General features: G+C 41.0%; 1 protein-coding gene across 1 annotated transcript in view; it reads left to right on the top strand.

The window, feature by feature from the left end:
• The first annotated feature begins 3,699 nt into the window (after nucleotides 1-3,699).
• LOC149317956 (sentrin-specific protease 5-like) overlaps nucleotides 3,700-23,971 on the top strand; it is a 57,065-nt gene continuing 36,793 nt past the window's right edge. The window contains exons 1-2 of the mRNA XM_089508730.1: nucleotides 3,700-3,920; nucleotides 20,912-22,434. Coding sequence (XP_089364856.1) covers nucleotides 20,943-22,434 — 1,492 coding nt within the window. The 5' untranslated portion in view covers nucleotides 3,700-3,920; nucleotides 20,912-20,942. The remainder of the gene's footprint in view (nucleotides 3,921-20,911; nucleotides 22,435-23,971) is intronic.

Raw genomic sequence — 23,971 nt, 5'->3', positions numbered from 1 at the left:
GAGTCCAGAACACCTCCCTTCTCCTTCCTTCCTTCCCTCTATCTTCCTCCCTCCCTTCCCCTCCCTTCCTTCTTTCCCCTTTTCTTCCCTCATCTTCCTTCCTTCCTTCCTGTTTCCCTCTCTTTCTTGTCAAGAGAGAGACTTGTTCAAGGAAGGCTTGCCATGGTCTTTCTCTGAGGCTGGGAGAATGTGACTCCCCCAAAGTTACCCAGTGGGTTTCCATGGCCCCATTTCTCCCTCCCTCCCTCCCCCTTCCTTCTTTCCTCCCCTTCCTTCCTTCCTTCCTTCCTTCCCTCCCTCCCTCCCTCTTCTTCTCTTCCTTCCTTCCTCTCTTTCTTGTCAATAGAGAGACTTGTTCAGGGAAGGCTTTCCATGGCCTTCCTCTGAGGCTGAGAGAGTGTGACTCCCCCAAAGTCACCCAGTGGGTTTCCATGGCCCCATTTCTCTCTCCCTCCCTCCCTCCGCCCTAACTCCTTCCTCCTTCCAGGACTTTGGCCCTATTCTTCCCTATCCACCCACCTTTGCCTCCCTTCCCACTCACCCTTTCTCTGATTCCTTGACCCCCTGGTTGTTGTTGTTTACTGCTGTGTGTCCTGAAGTCCTTTCTGCCTCCTGGCCACCCTCTCATGGGGTTTCCTTGGCAAGGTTTGTTCAGAGGAGGCTCACCATGGCCTTCCTCTGAGGCTGAGAGAGTGTGATGCCACCACCCAGTGGGTTTCCATGGCCCAGCTGAGATTTGAACCCAGAGTCATAGTCCAGCCTCAAACAACTAGTCTACACTGGCTCCAACAATCTACTTTAAAAGCTTGGTCTTCTTCCCAGATGTCTTCATTGCAAAGGAAGGCACCACAAAATGGAAGACATTCAAGAAAAATGGAGGGCAGGACACAAAAAAAGATCCAAACACTCCTAGAAATGTAAATGCATGCTTCTTAGTCATGCTCAAAATGGAGGATGTTTTAGAATACCTCCTGGACAGAAGGTTGGAATGGAGGACAAGTCCTGGAAGAGGAGGAGGTTTGTCCTGCCCTGAGGCAAACCCTCCAATGGGGTTTTCTTGGCAATATGAGTTCAGAGAGGGTTTGCCATGGCCTTCCTCTGAGGCTGAGAGAGTGTGGCTTGCCACTCTTGGTGGTTGTGCCTACTATGTGTCTTTTCTTTCTCACCCTGGAGCCATTCCCATCCTTTTTTCATAGGCTGCATCTACACTGCAGAAGTAATGCAATTTGACACCACTTTAACTGCTCTGGCGCCATGCTATGGAATCCTGGGATTTGGATTTTTGGAGGAGAATTCGCCTTCTCAGTCAGACAGCAGTGGAGCCACAAGAAACTACAAATCCCAGGGCTCCATAGCACTGAACCAGCAGGATGACCAGATGTCCTCTTTTTCTGGGGTTTATCTTACATTTCAGTCTTCTGTCCAGGAGGAATTCCAAAAATGTCCTCCCTTTTGAGCATCACTAAGAAGCATGAATTTATATTTATATGAGGGGTTTCAGCTTTTCCCTGGTCATGTCCTCCATTTTACTTGAAAGCTCTACATTTTGCGGTGCCTTCTCCTTTGCAGTTAGGACAGCTGGTCACCATGGGAGCCAAAGGTAGCTACAGTGGTGTCAAACTGCATTAATTCCGCAGTGTGGCAGCAGCCCTGGTCCTCTCACCTGGTGACCCTACTGGTTTTCCTCTCTTTCTTGTCACACCCTTTTCTGCCCCTTGGGTGAAGATTTTTAGTTTTTAGGGGTCATAGATGGACCACTATTATCCCATAAATTAATGGGGATAGAACCCAGATTTTTCCACATCATTAGAATGAATAATGCTTCCGTCTTGCAAAAGGAATGTGTGCATTAGTCTCCATTCCAAATATCACAGGAGTGAATAAGTCTTTAACCTGTAAAAATCTAATTGGCTTTTTGACTAATTCTCAATACTGATGAAAGATTGGAATCTAAGGCCCGATACAGACAGGGCAAAATAAAGCTGCTTTGAGTCACTTTGCAAGTATGCTATTTAAATGATACATGCGTCCTAAGAGTCCAGAAGCCACACCAAAGCCATGCTCCAGTCCTAAGGACCGGAGTGCAGCTTCCAGACTCTTAGGATGCATGCATCATTGAAACGCCATACCTCCAAAGTGACCCGAAGCAGCTTTATTTTGGCCTGTCTGTATAAGGCTTAAGTATTATGTCATGTTTAGCTTTAACAAACGAAACAGCGAAAATCAAGGAGTGAAAATAATTATGAGGGGCAACAGGGGTGCCAAAATATTTCTCGCCAAGGGTGGCAAAATACCTAGAGCCGGCCCTGACCAGGACAGAGGCAGAGTTGCATTCCACACCAGACCAATTCGGAGTGAAATTGAAGTGAGCTTGGAAGCAACTTTGTGAATTCGCTTGTTACCGAATTCATCAAAATGAGGAGTCACTTTGGAATCACTGCGGAAATCACATGTGATAATAGATCACAATATCGTGTGAATTTGCATCGTTGGACCTGCAGTCAGGTCGGATCAGAACTACAAAAACCCCTGTGTGCTAAAGCCCAGAGTGATTTGAATGTTGGACTACAACTCTGGAGACCAGGGTTTGATTCCCGCTCAGTCATAAAACCCACTGCGTGACCTTGGGTAAGTCACATGCTCTCAGCCTCAGGGGAAGGCAATGGCAAACCCCTTCTGGACTGGATTCCCCTTGTGGTCTCTTCCAATTCTATGATTCTAGGATTCCCTTGGAGTGTGGTGGAGTCTCCTTCTTCGGAGGTCTTTAAAAAGAAGCGGCATGACCATTTCTCAGGGATGCTTTGACTGAGAGTTCCTGCATGGCAGAATGGGGTTGGGCTTGATGGTCTTTGAAGTCTCTTCCATCTCTATAATTCTGAGTATATAATTATAATTATGATTCTATGATTCCCTCAGAGTAGTGGAGTCTCCTTCCTTGGAGGTCTTTAAGCAGAGGTTGATGGCCATCTCTCAGGGATGCTTTGACTGAGAGTTCCTGCATGGCAGAATGGGGCTGGACTGGATGGCTCTTGCGGTCTCTTCCTACTCCATGATTCTGTCTTGGCCCTGAGATGGTTCATCGTTAACAAGAGAAACAGTTCCTGTTTTATTCTGTAAAGACCCATATATTTACATATATAATATATATTTACATATATATAACAAATATATAACACTTCTTATATATTACATATACATAACATACATTTTCAAATATATATATATAAAATGTATAAATATACAATATATATAATTTATACAGATTATATATATATATGTAATTATCATATATTTACATATATATAATATATAATACATATATATAATCTATTACATGATGTATATATATCATATGCATAAATATATAGAATACATTTACTTTTATATATTACACTTATTATATATATATATATATATATATATATACACATATATAATATATATTTACAGATACACATACACATACATATATATATATATATATATAGAGAGAGAGAGAGAGAGACATTTACATGTATTCTGCAAAGACCCACGCATGCATAGGTTTGAATAATGAGGAGGAGAGAGAGCACTGACTGCCCTTCTATTGCTCTGGTGACTGTTGCCCCTGGAATCCCGTCACGTGACGTAGCCTCCCTCCTTGCCTTCAGACCAGTGAGGGAAAGGGAGCATGCGCAGAAGGGCGCCACGAAGGAAGCGTCGCTCGGGAGGCCCGGTCGCGGGGAGATGACGTAGGAGGCCTTGGGCCGGTCTTTGCCGCCGTGTGGGTTGAAGCAGCAGCAGGAGCCCGAGCGAGCGGACCACGTGAGGCGGAACCGACGCTGCTGCCGCCTTCGGGGGCCGTCTGAGGGAAAGAGAGGCCGAGGAGGAGAAAGGGGGGAAGGCCCCTCTCTGTGGCCGGGATGCGCCGAGCGCCAGAGGTAGGGGCGGAAGGGGAAGGGGAAGGGGAGGGGGCGGGGTCCTGTCTGTTTGCCTTCCTTTCTCTCTTGGGGCGGAGGGGCTAAAGGCTTTGGGGCCTAGCTCTTCACTCCCCCCCCCCAATGGCCTCATGGGAGTGGGCCTTCTTCTTACCAGGGTGTGCCTCTGTCCCTGGGGAAGGAGGGAGGGCTTTCGACCCCAGACTCCTCTGTGAGGCATCCTCTGTCATGCTGCAGCCAATGCAGCCAAGGCGATTCTAAGCTGCACCACTAGAAATGATGAACCTAGGAATCAATAACTGTCCCCCCCCCCTTTGCCCCTTTATGATAGAAAGTGGGGAATGATAGCCAGGAACCGTAGAAACAAGCCACAGTACTACTGTTCCAGATCACTGCTGCAAAAAGCAACTGCTTCACTCATTAATAATAATAATAATAATAATAATCAAGATATATATTATTAACATATATTATTTAAACCTATAAATATGTGAGTCTTTACAGAATGTGTGTGTGTGTGTGTGTGTATATATATATATATATTATATGTATAAATATATAACATAACCAATGTAATATATTTATTATATATGTATAATATTTGTAAATATTTATTATATATATTATATTAATTATAATAAATATATCATATATATAAAATTCTAAATTTATAACATAGATTAATATATTAAATATAATAAATGTAATATACTGATGTATATATATCATTGTAAATATATATTATATATGTAAAATATAATATATATTTACATATATTATATATAAATATATTATATGTAGTAATAGATTTAATATGTTTATTATATATTATAATATATATATATATAATATTTGCAAAAATATAACATATATTAATATATACATATATAATATATAATAATGCAGTATACCTATTTCATGTATATAAAATATATTTATAGATATATATTATATATATGTAAAATATAATATATATTTACATATATTATGTATAAATATATAATAGAGAATAAATGTAACATATTTATTTCATACATATACATATATTTGTATATATATATATATATGTATATGTGTGTGTATATATAATAAAACGTTATTTATACCCAGCTTTTCAATTGGCAAACAATTGAAGTGGCTTACGTCTAAAAATCAGTCCAGTATACAATACGTTGTACATATAATATCCCTGTCTTCCCCTCTAAAAAAGTAACTAATTACAATAAAAAAGTCAATTAAAATAAATTGTTAATAATAAAATGATCAAGTGGGCTGAGTGGTACATGATACAAAATGGGAGGGGATTAGCTGTAACGCGTTACAGTGGGACTTTGGGGTTTGGCTCCCAGGATCCCCTCCTCCAATGGATAACAGAATCCATGGATGCTCAAGTCCCTTTAAATATAATGGCATAGCAAAATGGTCTCCTTTATATAAAATGGCAAAGTCAAGGGTTGCTATTTGGAATTTATATATATATATATTTTAAAAAATATTTTCAGTCTGTGGATGCTTAGTGTCCAGATCTCGAGAAATATCTGGGGGCATACTTATCCAATTTGTAGATGACACCAAATTAGGAGGAGTAGCTAATACCCCAGATGCCAGGATCAAAATTCAAACCGACCTTAATAGACTAGAAAGCTGTTTGCCAAAATAACAGAATGAAATTCAACAGGGAGAAATGTAAGGTACTGCACTTAGCATTGAAAAATGAAATGCACAGTTGGAAGTTCCTTAGTCATCCATCCTGGTTTCTTGAGACACCTTCTACTTTTCTTCCTCACTGGAACCGTTTTAGAGTGAGTAGCTGCACTACAGGCATTTAACCTCTACGCCTAAATTGTGCCTTCAGTACTGTATCTCCCTTTTGAGAAACTCCCATCCATCCTGAACTCCCTTCTCCTTTAGTATTCCTGACCATGCGATCACCCCCCGTATTTCTCTAAGTTTGCTTATGGAGACCACATGTGAAAGGGATCTAGGAGTCCAAGTAGACCACAAGTTGAACATGAGTCAACAGTGCAATGTGGCAGCTAAAAAGGCAAATACGATTTTAGGCTGCATCAATAGAAGTATCATGTCTAGATCAAGGGAAGTAATAGTGCCACTCTATTCTACTTAGGTCAGGCCCCACCTGGAATAATGTGTCCAGTTCTGGGCACCACGGTTCAAAAAGGATGTTGAGAAACTGGAGTGTGTTTCCAACGGAGGGCGACTAAAATGGTGAAGGGTCTGGAAACCATGCCCTATGAGGAACGACTCAGGGAGCTGGGAATATTTAGCCTGGAAAAGAGAAGATTAAGAGGTGATATGATAGCCCTGTTTAAATATTTGAAGGGATGTCATATTGAGGAGGGAGCAAGCTTGTTTTCTGCTGCTCCAGAGACTAGAACATGGAACAATGGATGCAAACTACAAAAAAAGAGATTCCACTTCAACATTAGGAGGAACGTCCTGACAGAAAGGGATGTTTGACAGTGGAACACTCTTCCTTGGAGTGTAGTGGTGTCTCCTTCCTTGGCGGTCTTTAAACAGAGGCTGGAAGTTTAAAGGGGATGCTTTGATTGAGAGTTCCTGTATGTCAGGGGGTTGGACTGGATGGTCCTTGAGGTCTCTCCCAGATAACGCATAGCAAAATGATGTCCCTTGTATTAAATGGGAAGCAAGGGAGAAAGGAATGATTTTGGAGATAAAAGACAGAAGAGGCCTGTGAAACACTGCTGCAGATCAGTGGGGAGAAGAGAATGATCCACCCTACAAATGAGAGTGGTGTGGGTTTTAGTTTTGAGCTCTTCTTCCTAAGGCCTAGCAATTCTGAGTCACAGCTTATTTTTTAAATTTTTGTTTTGTTTGGGATTTATACTTTTTTTTGGAATATTTTTGGGGGAAATTGCCTTAGGGTTGCCATGAGTCAGAAACGATTTGAAGGCACACAAAACAACAACACCAAGTACCAGTTTGGAGGGGGTGAGTCGGTACTGTACCGAAGGTATGGGCAGACTTCAGCTTTTTTGGATCTACCTGAGGTTTTTGTTTTATTCTGTTTTTTGTTTGTTTGTTTAAAGTCAGGTACAGGTTGGAGCATTCCTTATCCAAAATGCTTTGGATCGCAAGTATTTTGAATTTCAGATCTTTTTTGGATTTTGGAATATTTACATTTACATAATGAGATGGGACCCAAGTCTAAACATGAAATTCATTTTATATTTCATATACAGTTGGTCCTCCGTATTCACAGATTGTTTATCCGTAGATTCAAGCATTCGTAGATTGAAAATACTGTATTAAAAAAGTATAAATTCCAAACAGCAAACACTGATTTTGCCATTTTATATTAGGGATACCATTTTACTATGCCATTGTATTTTTACTATGACATTGGACTTGAGTATCCACTGATTTTGGTATTCCCCTCGGAGTCTTGGAGCCAAAACGCAACGGATGCCAAGGGCCCACTGTACACCTTATACACATAGCCTGAAGGTAATTTTATGCAATATTTAAACCTAATTTTGTGCATGGAGCAAAATTTGTGTGCATTGAACCACCAGAAAACAAAGGTGTCACTATGAAGTCTGTGTTCATTGAGCCATCAGAAAGCCAAGGTGTCACTACCTCAGCTATTGATATGGATAATTTTGGATTTTGGAATGTTTGCATATACATAATGAAAACTCTTGGAAGTGGAACCCAAATGTAAACACAAAATTCATTTTTATGTTTCATATACACCTTATACATAGTCTGAAGGTAATTTTTATACAAGATTTTAAAAATAATTTTATGCATGAAGTAAAGTTTATTTACACCAGCAGAAAGCAAAGGTAGTAAAGGAAAACCTGGTTATTCTAAAGGAACTTAAGCCTCCAGGACCCAGATGAACCACATTTCTTCCAATTCTATGATTCTGTGAAAGGTGTTGCTGTCTTAGCCATCCATGAAAAAATGTTTAGTTTTTGGAGTAATTTGGAATTCTGGATAAGGTAGAACCAACTTGTTTTAGAAACCAGAGGTCCACTCAGGTGTAAAACCCATACACTTAAATGAAAGAAAAATTCTGGACTCAGGAGGCCATTTCAAGCACCAGAACTGAACTGTGCTCCTCTGCAGAAAAATCTTCCACATCTCACTCCTTCCTTTCTTTGTATCCGCATTATAAGTGCTATCGTAGTTAAACACTTGGAAATCTTTGCCACCTGACTCCAGAGCTGTCAGTAAATCACAATCTACCTTTTGCTACCTCTTTCTTAATGCAAGGATGGGAATTGGGCAGCCCTTCTGATGTGGTTGGAGTGCAGCTCCCAGTATTCACTGTTTGGTGGAGCACTTGCCTTGACATGTGTCAACACCTGCTTGCCCTGTGGGAAACCCTCAGTTCCCTTGCATGATTTACCCTGTTCTGAAGGAAGCTCAGTAAAGCAGGGATGGGAACTATTTGGCCCTCCAGAAGTGGTTGGACTGCAACTCTGGTAGGCCAAGGCAGCATAGACAATGGTGAGGAATACTAGAGGTTGTAGTCCAACCACATATGGAAAACTATGCTTTTTTATATTTGCTGTGAAGTAAGAGTGAACAATAGTTTTCCAGCTGTTTAAAAATGGTAAATCATGCAAAGTAATTCAGGAGTTTAATGTTGAGATATGTAAAACTCAGTTCTCCAGGAAACAGTGGGATGAACTTTCTCTTGGGGATGTAAGGGCCTTCGCCAGATTGTGATTTGGAGAACCTTATCATTATGGGGCAGTTGGTGTTGAGGATGAGGAAAGGAAGCAGCAATTAATTCCTTCAAAATGGGATGTCTGGAGAAAAGCAATATATGTTATTTCTTTGGTGTAAAGTGCATTTTGGAGCAGGAGAAGCAATATACTCACGCTGATGATGATGAAGATAGTGGTAGTGGCAGTAAAAATTCCTTGGACAAAGTCTATTTAGTCCCATTCAGAGGGAGTGATTTGATTGTTGGACTAGGACTGCTGAGAACAGGGTTCAAATCCCTGCTTGTCCATGGAAACCCACTAGATGACCTTACTCTGAGCCTCAGAGGAGGGCAAAGGCAACCCACTGTGAACAAATCTTGCCAAGAAAACCCCATGATAAGGTCGCCGTAAATTGGAAATTACTTGAGGGGGCTCACCAGCAAGAGTGAATATATTGAATAAATTCTCGTATTGAAAATCCCATTGATTAAATGCATCTATTTGAGTTGGTATAAGAATTGGATTTGGGTCCTTGTGTCCACAGAATTTAGAACCTAGCATTTGATATTGAAGAACTCTTTGATGAGCAGGAAAGGATACATAAAGAATTAGGGATTGATAAGAAGTAATAATTTTAAATGTGCCCAGCAGGGCCCATAAGAGAGGTATTCCGCCAATACATTGGTCCAAGGTCTGAAAAGTCCGGGAAGGGACTGAATTTCTGATGGCCCCTCCTACCAAAACAAAGCAACTTTACAGCTCTGTTCCATTGCATTACTAAAGGTTAGCCAGGGTTGGCTAATTTAAACTAGGTTGGTTTAAGATTAACCATCATGTCCAATTATGCTTTCACAATCATGCGCCAAAAGTTCATATTTTATCATAAGCATAATTTTCTATAAAGAAGGAGCAACTACAACATTAAAATTTCATGTCATACCCATTATCTTTATTCAGAAGACTTATTTGGGAATGTAAGGTCCATTTGATCCATTAAATCCTCAATTTTGAGGGGCTCCCCACCCCTTTGGGCCCCAAAGCAGTCCTGTTTTACCTCGCAAAATTTCTCTCAGCGGCCGTGGTGTCTAAGCATGGTGCAGTTGAGGATTACATTTTTTTTTCTTAAGAGAAAAAGTGAGCTTTCAGGTGTGCTGGGGAGAAGGGGTGCATTGATGTTCAGGAAGAAAGAGCTAAGCTGCAATGCATTGCAGCCTTTCCTCATTTGATGCCCTTGAGATGTGTTGGACTGCATCTTCCACAATCCCCCAGCTGGTGTGTGCTGTAGTCCCAACACATCTCAAGGGCACCGTGGTACTTTTGTCAGGTGAAGGGCTGAAGATAGGAGGACTGAATTCCTTTCCAGTTTCCTTTTTCTGCTCAGGAACTCTCTCAGGACACATGAAAGAAGTTTAATCAGAAAGACTTTTTTGCATGTCTTTGTCAAGGGCAGGGACTTCTATGTTTTCATGGAAGTGCATGTGAGAGCAGGGGGTCTCTCGGTGTTTTGTTTAAGAAATAGTCAAAGATTTTGTGTGCAACTTGCATTCAAGGAAGTGTTAGAACTCACAGCCATATTATTTTGTCATACTAGGACCCAGGGTCATCCAGTGAAACTGACTGGTAGGAGATTCAGGACAGAAAAAAGGAAGTATTTGTTTCATACAGCACATTTGAATTTCTGAAACTTGCTGCCACAGGGGTGTGGTGATGGCTACTGCCTTAGCTGTCTTTAAAGGGAATTGGGCATACTCATGGAATTGAAGGGTGTCAGTTCTGTGTGATCTTGATTTTCAGAAGCACTATGCCGCTGGATGTCCCCTGCTGAGGTGCGAGAGTTGGAGACAGCTATCCTGCTTGTGGACTTTATGAGATGTATCTTGTTGGCCATTGTAGGAAATAGGATTTTGAACTATATTGACATTTGGGCTGATTTATTAGGGCTATTCTTGTGTCTGAAGAAGTTTGCCTGAGGTTTGCTTTGCTGAGAGCAAATATTGTTTTTTTACTCTATGGACTTCCCAAGATCCACAAGGATTCCATTCCACTCTGACCCATAGTGAGTGCTATTGGATCCCCCACATATGACTTGGCCAAGTTTCTGGCCACACAGTTACAAACCCATATAGGGCAGAACCCCCACTACATCAAGGACTCAGCTCACTTCATAGGAAAATCAATAACCTTGAACTAAAACCTGGAGACATATTAATCAGCTTTGATGTGGTCTCCCTGTTCACCAAAGTTTCCATAATGGACACCATGATACTCATCCGACAGATTTTTCCAGAAGATATCACAGCCCTCTTCGAACATTGCCTCACCACAAGCTATTTCCAGTGGGACAATGGATTCTACGAACAGAGAGATGGAGTAGCAATGGGAAGCCCTCTAAGCCCAGTGATAGCAAACTTTTACATGGAACACTTTGAAGAGCAAGCCCTGGAAACAGCACCGAAAAAGCCCACAACTTGGTTCCAATACGTGGATGACACTTTCACCATTTGGAGCCATGGAGAAAAAGATCTGGCTGTGTTTCTGAACCATCTGAACAACATCCACCCCAACATCCAATTCACTATGGAAAAAGAAAAGGAAGGAACACTGCCATTCTTGGATGTCCTAGTCATCCGCAAACCGAACCAACGTTTGGGTCACATAGTATACAGAAAATCCACACATACAGACCGATACCTTCACAAGAACTCCAACCATCACCCAGGACAAAAAAGAAGCACAATCAAAACACTGGTAGACCGAGCAAAACGCATCTGTGAACCCCACTTCTTGGAAGATGAACTGCAACACTTGGACCGGGCTCTACAGGCTGGTGGTTATTCCAGCTCAGACATCAGAAGGGCTGCCAGGCCCAGGAAAACCCAGAGAAGTGAAGACAAGCAGCCACCCAAAGGGAAGGTATTTTTACCATACATCAAAGGAGTCACAGACAGAATAGGCAAAGTGGTAAGGAAGCATAACCTTCAAATGGTTTAAAACCGATGAAGAAAATCCAGCAAATGCTTTGCTCAGCCAAGGACCAGAGAGACCCTCTCACAGCTGCAGGAGTTTACCGCATACCATGCAGCTGCAGACAAGTCTACATAGGGACCACCAAACGCAGTGTACAAACAAGAATCAAGGAACATGAGAGACACTGCAGACTGGGCCAGCCAGAAAAATCAGCAGTAGCAGAACATGCCACAAACCATTCTGGGCATAAAATACTGTTTGAAAACACTGAGGTTCTGGACCATGCCAACCACTACCATGTCAGGATGCACAGGGAAGCCATTGAGATCCACAAACATCTGGATAATTTCAACCGGAAAGAAGAAACCCTTAAAGTGAACAAAATTTGGCTACCAGTCCTGAGGAATAGCAAAATAAGGTCTCAGCAAATGCAAATGGGAAACCATTTAGAGTCAGGGGCTTTCCCAGCAGATAATGATCACCAATTAGCAGACATTAATCCTCTTTTGCATTAGCCTCTCAGCCTGAGGCCGGCCATCAGCACAAAACAATACACATGCAAATCACTCCTGCATTCCCAGGCTCTCACAGTGTGTGCTCGCGCGCGTACACACACACACACACACAACTTTTTCCAGGCAAAGCATTCTCTGAAGATGCCAACCACAGATGCTGGCGAAACGTCAGAAAGAAACGTTTCTGGAACATGGCCACATAGCCCGAAAAACCCACAAAAAAACATTCATGGATGCTTTTTTTGTTGTGGTTGGGCTGCTTCTCCATTCTGTTTTCTGTCTGATTTTACAACAGTTCTCTGGGACTTTTTAGAGCTGTCTTTCCTATTACCTTTAACTAGAGATACTTCTTGACACTAGTATAAATCCCTACTTCTCTATGCCATGTAAGAATGTTCAAATAAATTATTTGTAATGTTAATAATCAATAGTTTCCTGTGGTGTACGTTCTGCGTACTACCAGTTGATACACGGAACAATGTTTGTTGTTAGGAATTCAGTTGAAACAAAAGAATTTGGATACTTCCATAGTAGCGAGGTTTTGTGCTTATAGATGTTCTTTACTTGTAGAGCAATGTGCTGTAGTTCAGACATGTTTTGAGTCATTTATATGATTCATATGTGTGGATAGTCAGTATATCTTAAGTAATGCTTGTGAAATTGATGAGATTTCAAGATTCTTCAAGTATCTTTGAAAGACAGTATGCAGAAACAACTAACAGTTTTGTAGGGCTGGCTTATTCAAGTGATTTGGATTGCAGTCCTGGTCATGCTTAAAAGTATTTTTTGTTGAAAACAGTGCGACTTCTGAATTAACATGTTCAGGTTTGGGCTGTAGAACAGTTAAGAAGATAAAAACACGATTGTTAAGTGATTTGAAGTGTAAGATAACAAATCGCAAAAAGCCTTGGGATTTTGGCATGGCATAGTGGTTTGAGTGATGGACTACGACTCTGGAGACCAGGGTTCAATTCCCAGTTTGGCCATGAAACCCACTGGTCAGGTCACATACAATCAACTTTGGAGAATGGCAATGGCAAACCCTCTTGGAAGAAACTTGCCAAGAAAACACCATGCTAGCCTTAGAGTCACCTTAGAGCCTTTGAGTCGCCATAAGTAAAAAATGACTTGAAGGCAGACAGTAACCAATTAGCTAAAGTGTAGAGCTAATTTGAGGAGGGAAGAACTAGACTTGCTTGAGATCTTGCTTTCAGAAAGGAATTTACTTTTTCTCCTCTCCATTCTTTCCTGCCTTATAAAGTTGTTTGCCAGATACTGCTCAGTGTTAGTATGGAAATCTAGGGCCTTTTTCATTTCTGCATACCCCATGTTTATGTACATAGTGGTTTGTGTGAAAGTTGTGTGAGAAGGTAAGGACAAAGCTGATGCAAGGCGTTCTTCCCGACTTCATAATTGGAGGCCTGACGTGTAGCTACAAGTTAGTATCTTATGACTTTGGGACAAAGTCTAGGTTTTAGCATATTAAAGGTGTGACAACAAGAATTTCAGCAACCTAGAGCTGTCTTGCATTTGACAATTCATTTGGTAGGCATAGGCAGTCAGGAATTCAACACAGGCAAGTTGAGTGAGGTGGTTGGCACAATAAGGAGAGATTGCTTTCCAGTATAACCAGCCTGGAAGCAGTTGATGGGTTGCTCTGTTACTGCTCTACAACTCTTCTTTGTGAAAAGCAATTGCATTTTTTTTTTTTTACTAGCCAATATAGTAACACATATCACTAGCCTTTTGGCAGGCTAATAAAAGTTGTTAGCTAGCACAACGTAGCAGTTTGAGTGTTGGACTGTGACTCTGAAGACCAGGGTTTGATTCTCGACTCATCCATGAAACCCACAAGGTGATCTTGGGCAAGTCATATGCTCTCAACTTCAGGGGAGGGCAATGGCAAAACCCATGTGAACAAATCTTGCCAAGAAAGCTCTATGATAGGTTCACCTTAGGGCCATCATGAGTTGGAAACAACTTCAAGGCACATAACAGCAACAAGTACTTTTGTTGGTTATAGCCTAGTTGATTTAGAAGGTAGATTTAGAATTCCATGGAAATCTTGTAGTTTATAACCATGTTCTTCAAGGTAATGCCCTGCCACATTGATATTTGATATTAATAACTGTGCACGATATGAATACCCCAGTCTGCAGGGTGTTCTTGAATGCCATCCAGTAGTGTAGAAAATCTAGGTAAACACTCCTGCTTCTGGCAAAATTACATGATGGTAGAATTGAGAAGGACCACAAGGCCCATCTACTCCAGCTCCTGCCAGATAGGAAAAAAACAACTACTAAAGCACATCTGAAAAATGCCCATTTAACTTGTTTAAAGACTTCCTAAGAAGGAAAGTCCACTACTACCAGTTGATACACGGAACAATGTTTGTTGTTAGGAGTTCAGTTGAAACAAAAGAATTTGGATACTTCCATAGTAGCGAGGTTTTGTGCAACAAAAAATCACATTTGCTATTCTTGCAAAGTAAGATTTCTCTGAAACCATGAAGATGTGCAAATATTTTCTTGAATTGCAGAACTGAGACTGATGTACAAAATAACAAAAGACTGTTAATTTTTTTAGGGGAGAGAGAGTTAACATACAATTCTCCCCCCAGCTTTTTACAGTGGTGCCGGTGCATGTCTTTCTTCCTTTCTTAAGGAGTAGACTTCATGGTTGTGTGTACATTTTTAAAAATGATTGTGTATGATCTGTCTGTCTCTCCTGCCCAATTCCCTGTAGATCAGAGCTAGGCAAAGTGCTGGCCTAAGACTGCATGTGCCCTCCCAGGGTATGTTTTGGGTCTTGAGCCTTCCAGACTCCCCAAACACCTTCTTTTATGGACAGGAGCAGGTATTTACTTTTTGAACAGGTTGCAGTTAACTTCACAATACTGCATTTTTAAACATAGGCTTCATTTTTTAATAACCAAAGGTGGCCTTCTCTCCCCTTCCTCTTTTTTTTGGTCCGTCTGTATGGCTGCTGAAGTGACCCACAAAAGTAGTCCACTGCTGCTGTAAATGGACAATAATATCTTTTCAACACCCACTTCTATTCTAAAAAAGTGTTTTTAATTACAGTAGAACTATTTTGAAAAAGGCTAACAATAAGCATCATCTCGGCTTGGGTTAGAGGCTTCTTGTGTGTAGCCAATATTTAGCCTGCTTTGTATGGTGGTGTCTTGCCCCTTTACTAAGTTCTTCTGTAAGTAGGCTTGCTGTTCTCATTTTCATGATAATTACGCTGCTCCGCATACAAAAAAGTTGCTTAGATTAGCCACAGTCCTCTGGCCACATTTTTCCAGTGAGCCTCCTGGCACTGACTAAGTTGCCCACTTCTGCTTTTAGAGTTTGCTTGCATAGCTTTTGTTACTTGCCAATGCTGTGGTCAGTCAGTAAATGTTTGTCTTTGAATGAAATATCTAATTTGCATTTTTGCTTTTTTGAAAAAGTGCTGCCTAGCAGACTGGTCTTACAGAAACAAATTGAAGATGTAGATAAATTTTAAATATGTAAGGTAAAGAGATTGCACCCAGCTTTGTCAGGTAATGTCTCCTGATGATTTGTGCCATGTGAAATATATGCTGTATCTATTGTCATGAAAGCCTTTGAAGTGTGGGTAGAGAGCTCTAGTAAGGCTTTGGCTGCCTGTGGAATGTGCAAAAATTTCTAGGCATGAGAATTTCTGCTGCTCTCTGTTCTCTGGGGCAATGAAAACAGGCTAATGAGTTGAACTTTCTGTTCTCTTTGTGCCACCATGTTAGGTCTTTGATGTCGCACTTGGGTATTGGCATGGACATTCCAAAATGGTGAAATGTTAATAGGCTGTGTGTGTTCAAAACCTGCTTATTTGGCTAAAGCGTCTTGTTCCACCTAAACAGCCTGGAGTGCACACTCCCCACGGTGTTGACAATGTTATGAAGTCATGACTTGGCAGTCTGGAATCAAAAGCAAGGCCTGTGTTGGGGAGAGTGAGATTTTTCTGGTTCCCACCGGAATGAAAAATGGAAAAACTAGCTAAAGGGGTGGATAAGTGTGAAACGGGCTGTTCTATGACTCTAGTGTGTTATTTCTAATGAGGCATATTACATGAATAAAAATAAATTCGAGGGGTTTTGTAGTGTACCTTAGTACAATAGGAAAATAGTACAGATGCTTCATTATGAATTGATTACATATGGAGTACTTAGTGTATCATTAAATGCATGTTCCTGCTATAATTTCATGATAGATTACTGATGTTATAAAACAGAAAACAAGTGGGGAAAACTTACCATATATACTCAACTAACAGTCGACCTCATGTATATGTTGAGGGCAGGCTTTGGTGCCAGAATTACGGATTTTGATATGATCTGTGAATAAGTCGAGGTTAAAACCTACGGCAGTGGTTCCCAACCTATGGGTCGGGACCCCTTTGGGGGTCGAATGACCCTTTCACAGGGGTTGCCTAAGACCATCAGAAAACACATATTTACATGTAGCAATGAAAATAATTCTATGGCTGGGGATCACCACAACATGAGGAACTAGATTAAAGGGTTGCAGTATTAGGAAGGTTGAAAACCACTGACCTACGGGCATGTAACAAAGGAGACAAAGGATGAAGCAGAGGAAAACAATGCCAAAGAACTTACAAAATGCCAGCAGGCCTAACTGTTTGCATTTACACTAAAGGCTAGATTGAGTAAAGAGCAGAGTGGGGTCATTGCTTCCAGGACAGATTATGCTCTTGTCTTTCACCAGGGTATGGTTCTTTTTTAATGTAAGTGTTGAAGTACAGCACTTACATTGACCTGTGGATAAGTTAACTCAGGTTTTTGGGGTGTATTTTTCACAACATTTCTATACTTATGCATCAGTATATACAGTATGTCCAGAGAAGGGTGACCAGAATGGTGAAAGGTCTGGAAACCATGTTCTATGAAGAGAGACTTAGGGAGCTGGGTATGTTTAGCCTGGAGAAGAGAAGGTTAAAAGGTGATATGATAGCCCTTTTTAAATAGTTGAAGGGGTGTCATATTGAGGATGAAGCAAGCTTGTTTTCTGCTGTTCAAGGTCACAGAACAATAGATACAACCTACAGGAAAACACTTGAACCTTAGGAAGAACTTCATGATGGTAAGAGGTGTTGGACAGTGGAACACACTCTTATGGAGAGTGGTGGATTCTCTTACTTTGGAGGTTTTTAAACAGAGGCTGGATTGCTATCTGTCCAGGAGTGCTTTGATTGTGTATTCCTGCATGGCAGGGTTGGATTGGATGGCCCTTGTGGTCTCTTCCAGCTCCGTGATTATGTGTTTCTGCTTTTGGGCTGTTGTTTAAAATTAGATTTGCTTCTGCCCCAGACTGTAAAATATAGACTCTGCATCAACAGTAAACTTTCTTCTGGTTCTTTATGACAGCTTGCAAAGTTCACTACACTTCTAGTTTGTTGCATAAACTGGGACAGTAGGAAGATTACTTCCTTGAATACCTTCCATCTTGTGGTTCACTAATGTAAACATCTCTTGTCTTCAGCAATGTTTTGGAGCAATCATATTACCAACAAAACTTCTGGTGGGTTTGAGAAAGATACAAAATACCAACTAAACACAGGGGGAAAACATAGTCACATCCAACTAACAATGATATAGTTATATAGATATAGAAACTGAATGTAACCTACACACTAATGCAAAAGATGCAGTTAATTAACATGAAGTAAATATAAAGTAAATTTAAAGATTAAAGTCCATAATACAGATGAATATTGTAAGAAATGTATTCTCCATTAGTCTAAGCCATGTGTCCTTTAACAAGTGTGCTGAAAGGTTGGACAAGCTTTACTGAAAAGCCATACTAAAAAGCTGTGCTTGTGATATATTGTAAGGAGTTAAATAAGCTTTGCTAGTAATAAGCTTATAAATTGCAAAGTCAGTCTTTGTCGAACATTTGTTAAAGGACACATGGCTTAAAGACGAATGGACAGTACATTTCTTAGGATATCTGTTGTATTATGGACTTTAATCCTTAAATATATTTTATATTTACTTCATGTTAATTATCCCCTGCCTTTGTATTAGTGTATATGTTACATTCACTTTCACTATGCAATTATTAGTTGTATATTACAAGTACATTAATTATACTGTTTACTTAGGGGCTGTGCAGACCGGCAGCTCCATGCCTTGGAAAGAGGCCGCGGCTACCAGACCTTGTGGCTTCCGGAAGGACAAAAAAGAACCCGCTTCCCACTGGGTTCCTTTTGTGTCCCTGAAGGGGCGTCATTGGTGCACTCGTATGCCATGATGACACCCCTTGTGCATAGCGCCGTTTGGGCACTGCGCCCAAGCGACGTCATCATGGCGTGTCCCGTGTGTACGGGCATGTGCCAGGATGGTGCCCAGACGGCGGAACTAGGCCTCGGAACATGTGCACGCTCCACCCTAGTTCGGCCCTAGTTTGTCTGCATACCAGCACAAAGTGCACTCTTACTGATTTTGGAGGTTAAGAATTCTCACATTTTGTGTGTTTCTTATTTATTTATTTCTTACTGTTTTTTAGGCATTAAAATAAGTTTAGCTTTGATAAGAAAATTAAGATTCACACATATTTCAGTTTTCTCTGAAATCTCGTGGCATTTCTTAGCTTGTTTCCAAAATTGTTTTTCTCCCCTTCATTGGTTACACAGTTTTTTACATTTGAAATTTGTTATCATCTAAGAAGAGCCATTTTTCATCCACTCATCAATTTATGTTTAGGAAGTATTGGCATTTTGCAACATCATTTTGGACTGGTTCTGCAGATGTTACTAGGAGTATTCTTATTTTCTGTTCATCTAATGCCTCCTCCATAATTATGTATTCTGCAAAATGGCATATTCCTAAAGTCCGATTGATAGCTGCACTTTTATAACCAGTTAAATTTCCATCCCTTAATTCTTATTTATTTTTTGTTTCCCCCACTTTTTCTCATGCACCTCATCTTTGTTCCTTTTCTTGTATCTAGTGACTTTGGGTAGGGACCTGATTGCTTTGTGAACTGTACACTAGTTGTTCCATACTTTTCAGGATGACCTTTATAAGACAAAATACTGATTGTTCTTGTGTCTAACTGTAACAAAAGATAACTTCATCTTTTGGGCAGGCTATTGCATTACATTATCAACATGGTATCCATACAGTTGTCTGAAAAGTGGAGGGTGAGCTCTACCAATACCTCTGACAGTTATAGGCACTGAATGCAAAGGAGCACTGCATCTGAACAGTCCAGGCCTCAGTGACGGTCTTACTAGTTGGGTGTGAAGACAATAACCTCCTATACAAAAACGTATAATGCTGCTAAATGCTAGCCCTAGGAAACACTTTTTACCAGTGTGAGTAACAATATGTTTTGGGTTTTTCCCCTATATTATATAAAGGGATATGGCATAGTTTCACTGTGGGACACAGTTTGCCCTCCAAATGTACTTATATGGGCTCTCCTGGGTATTTTTCTATCCATAAAAGGTCTTTCCAGGAGATGGAAGTGACTCTCCTGTGGAGGTTTAGGAGAGGGCAAATTTGGTCCTAGAGCCTCTAAAAAAACATTCGTACAATAACACCAAAATCCACAATGCAGTAATACCTTTATTGGGGCAATCAAAATGGAAAATATTCATGTTCCCATCTCCTCTATTCTTCTTCTCTCTGATCAGGTCCTATAGGCTCAGGCCCATGGTCTCTCTAATTGAGTTTAGACTGAGATAATAATACAACATACAAGGAACACGTGTGATATTGGTTTTGTTTCTTGCAGCCCCCAGGATCCACCACTAGATCTATGTACAGATGTTTTGCAGTGCATATGGGGAAGATGTATTTCTGAACACATGCCTAGTCAAGGAATTTGTTTTCAGTACTAGAATTGAACTAATAGTCATTTCATACAAAAATCCATGCTTGGTGTTCACTCTTAACGTTTCTTTCATGCCATCATGCTAATTAAGGCAGCATACACACTACATCCATGGCTCCATCCTGTGGAATTCTGGGAATTGTGGTTTATTGTAGCACCAGAGCACTCTGACTGAGAAGGCTAAATGTCTCACAAATTAAGTTCCCTGAATTCCATAGCACTGAGCCAAGACAGTTAAAGTGGTGTCAAATTGGATTATTTCTAGAGTGCAGATGCAGCCTTAATGGTACAAGACAGAGGGTTTGTAGTTAAACAACTGGACATTAGAAATTTTTGGTGATCCTCTGCAAAGTGCCTGGTGATTTATCAGTAGATCCCAGCCTCCTGTCTGCTTGCTTCTCCATCGAGCAGCAGCACCGTGTGAGTAAACATGTAGAATTGATAGAGCATTAGAGTTTGGAGAAATAAAGACTAGATCAACAAGTCTAGCATTTTAAAAAAATCGCCCTAGGGAAGCTAACTGAACACAGACATTCTTAACAGTCAGCAGAATGATAAAATACTAAATCCACTTGCTAGTCTCAACTAGAGCAGACTAATCAAATCGGTGGCATTTATATGTGTTGACTTATTATTCAACAGGTAATTCAGTGTGTGTGCTCCAGGTGGGGACAGGCAGTTTAATTTAGTACAAAATGTTGAGTTTCCTGCAGTGCATTGATAGAAGGAAAGATGAGAGTGGCTCTGGCCTAGTCAAATGGCATATTGGTCAGGATTAAGAAGGAAGCTGTCCTCTGGCTTTCCCCTGCCATTTTCAGGAAGCCCTCTGCAATTAATTATAAGCTGTTGCATTATTGTAGGGTTGAAAACAGTAGAATGTGATGGGGAGAGGCCTCTCTAAAATGTAACTTATTTTCCTTTTACCGTTGCAGCTGCACTTCGAGATCATAATGCAGCAGAAAAATGAAAGAACATAGAACACGTTTACAGTGGAGAAGTCGGTTGCTGGCCGGTTGTCGACGATGGACTGTGGGATTTTGGGGGCTGAGGCAATACTGCTTCCAAAGGAAGCGTGCTTCTGTACTTAAAAGAAAGAAGCAAAGCACATGGACACCCACTAGCCTGAAACAAGCTAAACTGTGCAGAAGGACGGCTCTTTGGGGCCAGAGAGGAGGGACTCCAATAGTGCAAATTACTTCTCTAAAAAATCAAACTTTCATTCAAAAGAGATTGAAAAACTCTTGTTGCAAAAGTGAAGGGCAACTGGCAGGGGCAAAAGAGCTTTTCAGGAAGGGCTTTCAGGGCAAACTGCTGAATCACCACCGTGGCACAGGAATTGGCATAGAAGTTTGCCAAGGCAAGCGCTGTGGCACTGAGGCTACTGTTACAGCTTCTCCAGGAAAAGAGGATCATCATACACAGAATGGGGAAGCACAAAATAATGGCAAGAGCCATGGAGTTGTTGTTTTAAATAACTCACAGAGAAAGTGCTGCTGTCGAGGACGACAGCAAAATGGAACCAGTGGCCTCTTAACGGTGAGGGGAAGGCCAAGATTTAAACAGTGTACTTTAAAAAGAAGATCCTTATTTATGATGTATAAGAAACTTTCTCTGGTTAAGTTTCGGATTAGAGTTGCAAAATCTCATCGCAAGCTTTGGAGGGGCAAAACGTGCAAGTTGAACAAAAGGAAGCAGAGTTGGGTGGAGAAAGTGACCAGAGACCGGCAAGAGGACCTCCACCAAGGGACCTTCACAGGTAGTTTTAGGACCTTGTCTCCTCCTTGGAAATCAAAAAGTCACTGTCCCTGGGCCTTGCTCAGCTTGTCAGATATGAACAATCACATGCCACGAACTTTAATTGAAGAGAGTCAAACGCATCGGACCGATGGCTGCCTCACAGAGGATGCGCTCTTACAGTGTAGGGAGCTTCTTACAAAAGACCTTGCCTCCAGAGACCAAAATGGTATTACTGAAACCTGCTTGCCCGGGTTGTGTGCAGGAACTTCTTGTAGAGCCGAGACTGTGCACAAAGAGGAAAAAGGGGAGGTGCCACAACCAGATGAATGCCCTGGTGATATTTTCATTTCTGTAATGGAGAAAGAGATCTCTGTTTCAGGTCTGGAGAGTGCAGAGTCTAATCAGGCTATGGGTGCTGATGAGATTGTGCTGGAGCCCGCCAAGGTGGACTCGGGCCCAAATGACAGCTTTGCCAATGGACCTGTTCACGTGGAGCTGTTGCAAAATGAAGACAGCCGTAGTCAAATGGAAGTGGAAGGATCTGTAAATGTGGATGTCATTGGTGCAGAGCTCTTAGATCACCCATACTGTAAAAGCCCTCTTGACGAACCTTTGAGAGGAAGCACAGGACAAAAATCAGGGACCCCAAAGAGTGGCAAAAGAAACAGTCAGAGAGCTTCTTCCGTCAATGATGAGCAGTTGGCTGTGTGGCTCTGTGGTATATATGTATACTCCTTTCATGCTTATGGGTTTTGTTTGGATATCCTAGAACTGTGGCTCTCACTCTTTGGCCCTCCAAATGTTTTAAACTTCAGCTTCCATAAGCTCCAGCCACTGTGGCAACAAGTTAGGGAATTATGGAGTTGAATCGTAAAATATCTGGAGGGCCAAAGGTTGAAAACTATTGTCCTAGGAATCCTGCTGTTTTATATGAAATGTGAGTGCTTTTTTGTAGCCATAGCTGTTGTACTCTTTGCTTTGGGGACACTTCAGCTGGACTGTCCTCATTTCTTTATATTGAACCACCTCCTGCAGCCCACCAGGAGTACAGTCTGGCAGGCCACAATATCCAGCTCCATGGCTGTCTTTGGCTTGTTGGGTTACAAACTTTACAGCATGACTCTAGGTTGATAGTGCAAAATGGATTTATGATGCCCCAGTGCTGATAAGCTAAATATGGGAGTGCGGGGAGAAAGGTGACCCATCTTCAAAATAAATAAAACCATTTGCCAAATAGTAGTTAGACCCAGAACTTAATTGTTAGCACAGTAGACAAAGCCAATCTCTTTTTGCCAGAATGGAAATCCAGTACCACTCTGATCAGAATACTATTAATAGAGTGACTTCTGCTTGAGGATACAAAAGTTTGGGAAGAAAGTTAAAAGGCAATTACTCTTAAGAATTTTTTCTTTGCTCCTTTTAGTCACAGAAATTTGGGAGCATCCATCTGGGGATTTGACATAACTTGCATTAGTTATATGCTGAGCCTTTTCTTTCAGTATGACTGTATTAAGTTAGAGAACTGGAATTGGTCATTTCATTCAGCCTTCCACAAGTTCTTGCCCTCTTGATCTATTGCATTGCAATTCCCACTCTCCCCTGTCAGTGATGATGATAGGAGTTGTGATCCCACACTTGTGGAGGGAATTGAGTTGTGGAAGGTTGTTTTACCTATTCTGAATATAATACTGCAATTCTGAAAAAGGGTGGTATGTGTGTGGGTTATAAAAGAACTATGAAGTGACTTTTTGGTCACTTAAAAAACTTGCTTTCTATTGTTGTCTGAAATGAACTGATGCATACAGATTTATATTTGCTGGTGCACATGATTGAAAAATGCCTTGGTGTAGCTGACAGTCAGTTCTGGTGCAATTGTTTGCATTTATGGGATTCCTGCGAGTACACTTGCAGAAAACAGTTCTGTCAAAATGGACTTGATAAAAGAACATTTTGCCAGCTGATCTCTACTTCTGGCACTGTATGGTGAGATAGTGCATCATGTATTTGTAGTGTTATTTCTTGCCTTTTTTATTTAATCACTTTATATCCTACCTTTCTCTCAAGATGAAATTCAAGGAAGCTTTTAAAAAATTTAAAAAGGTTAAGCTAATAAAGGTCCAAAACACACTGCAGAAATAATCTAGTTTTGAGACCACTTTAACTGCCCTGGTTTAGTGCTACAGAATCGTGGGAGTTGTAGTTTGTTGTGGCATCAGAGCTCTCTGACAGAGAAGGCTAAATGTCTCACAAAACTA

The sequence above is a fragment of the Sceloporus occidentalis genome, unplaced genomic scaffold (assembly GCF_023333645.1).
Source record: "Sceloporus occidentalis isolate IW3139 unplaced genomic scaffold, rSceOcc1.0.p SCAF_2, whole genome shotgun sequence".
In the NCBI taxonomy this organism is placed as follows: Eukaryota; Metazoa; Chordata; class Lepidosauria; order Squamata; family Phrynosomatidae; genus Sceloporus; species Sceloporus occidentalis.
This window is presented reverse-complemented; position numbering and strand designations above follow the sequence as displayed.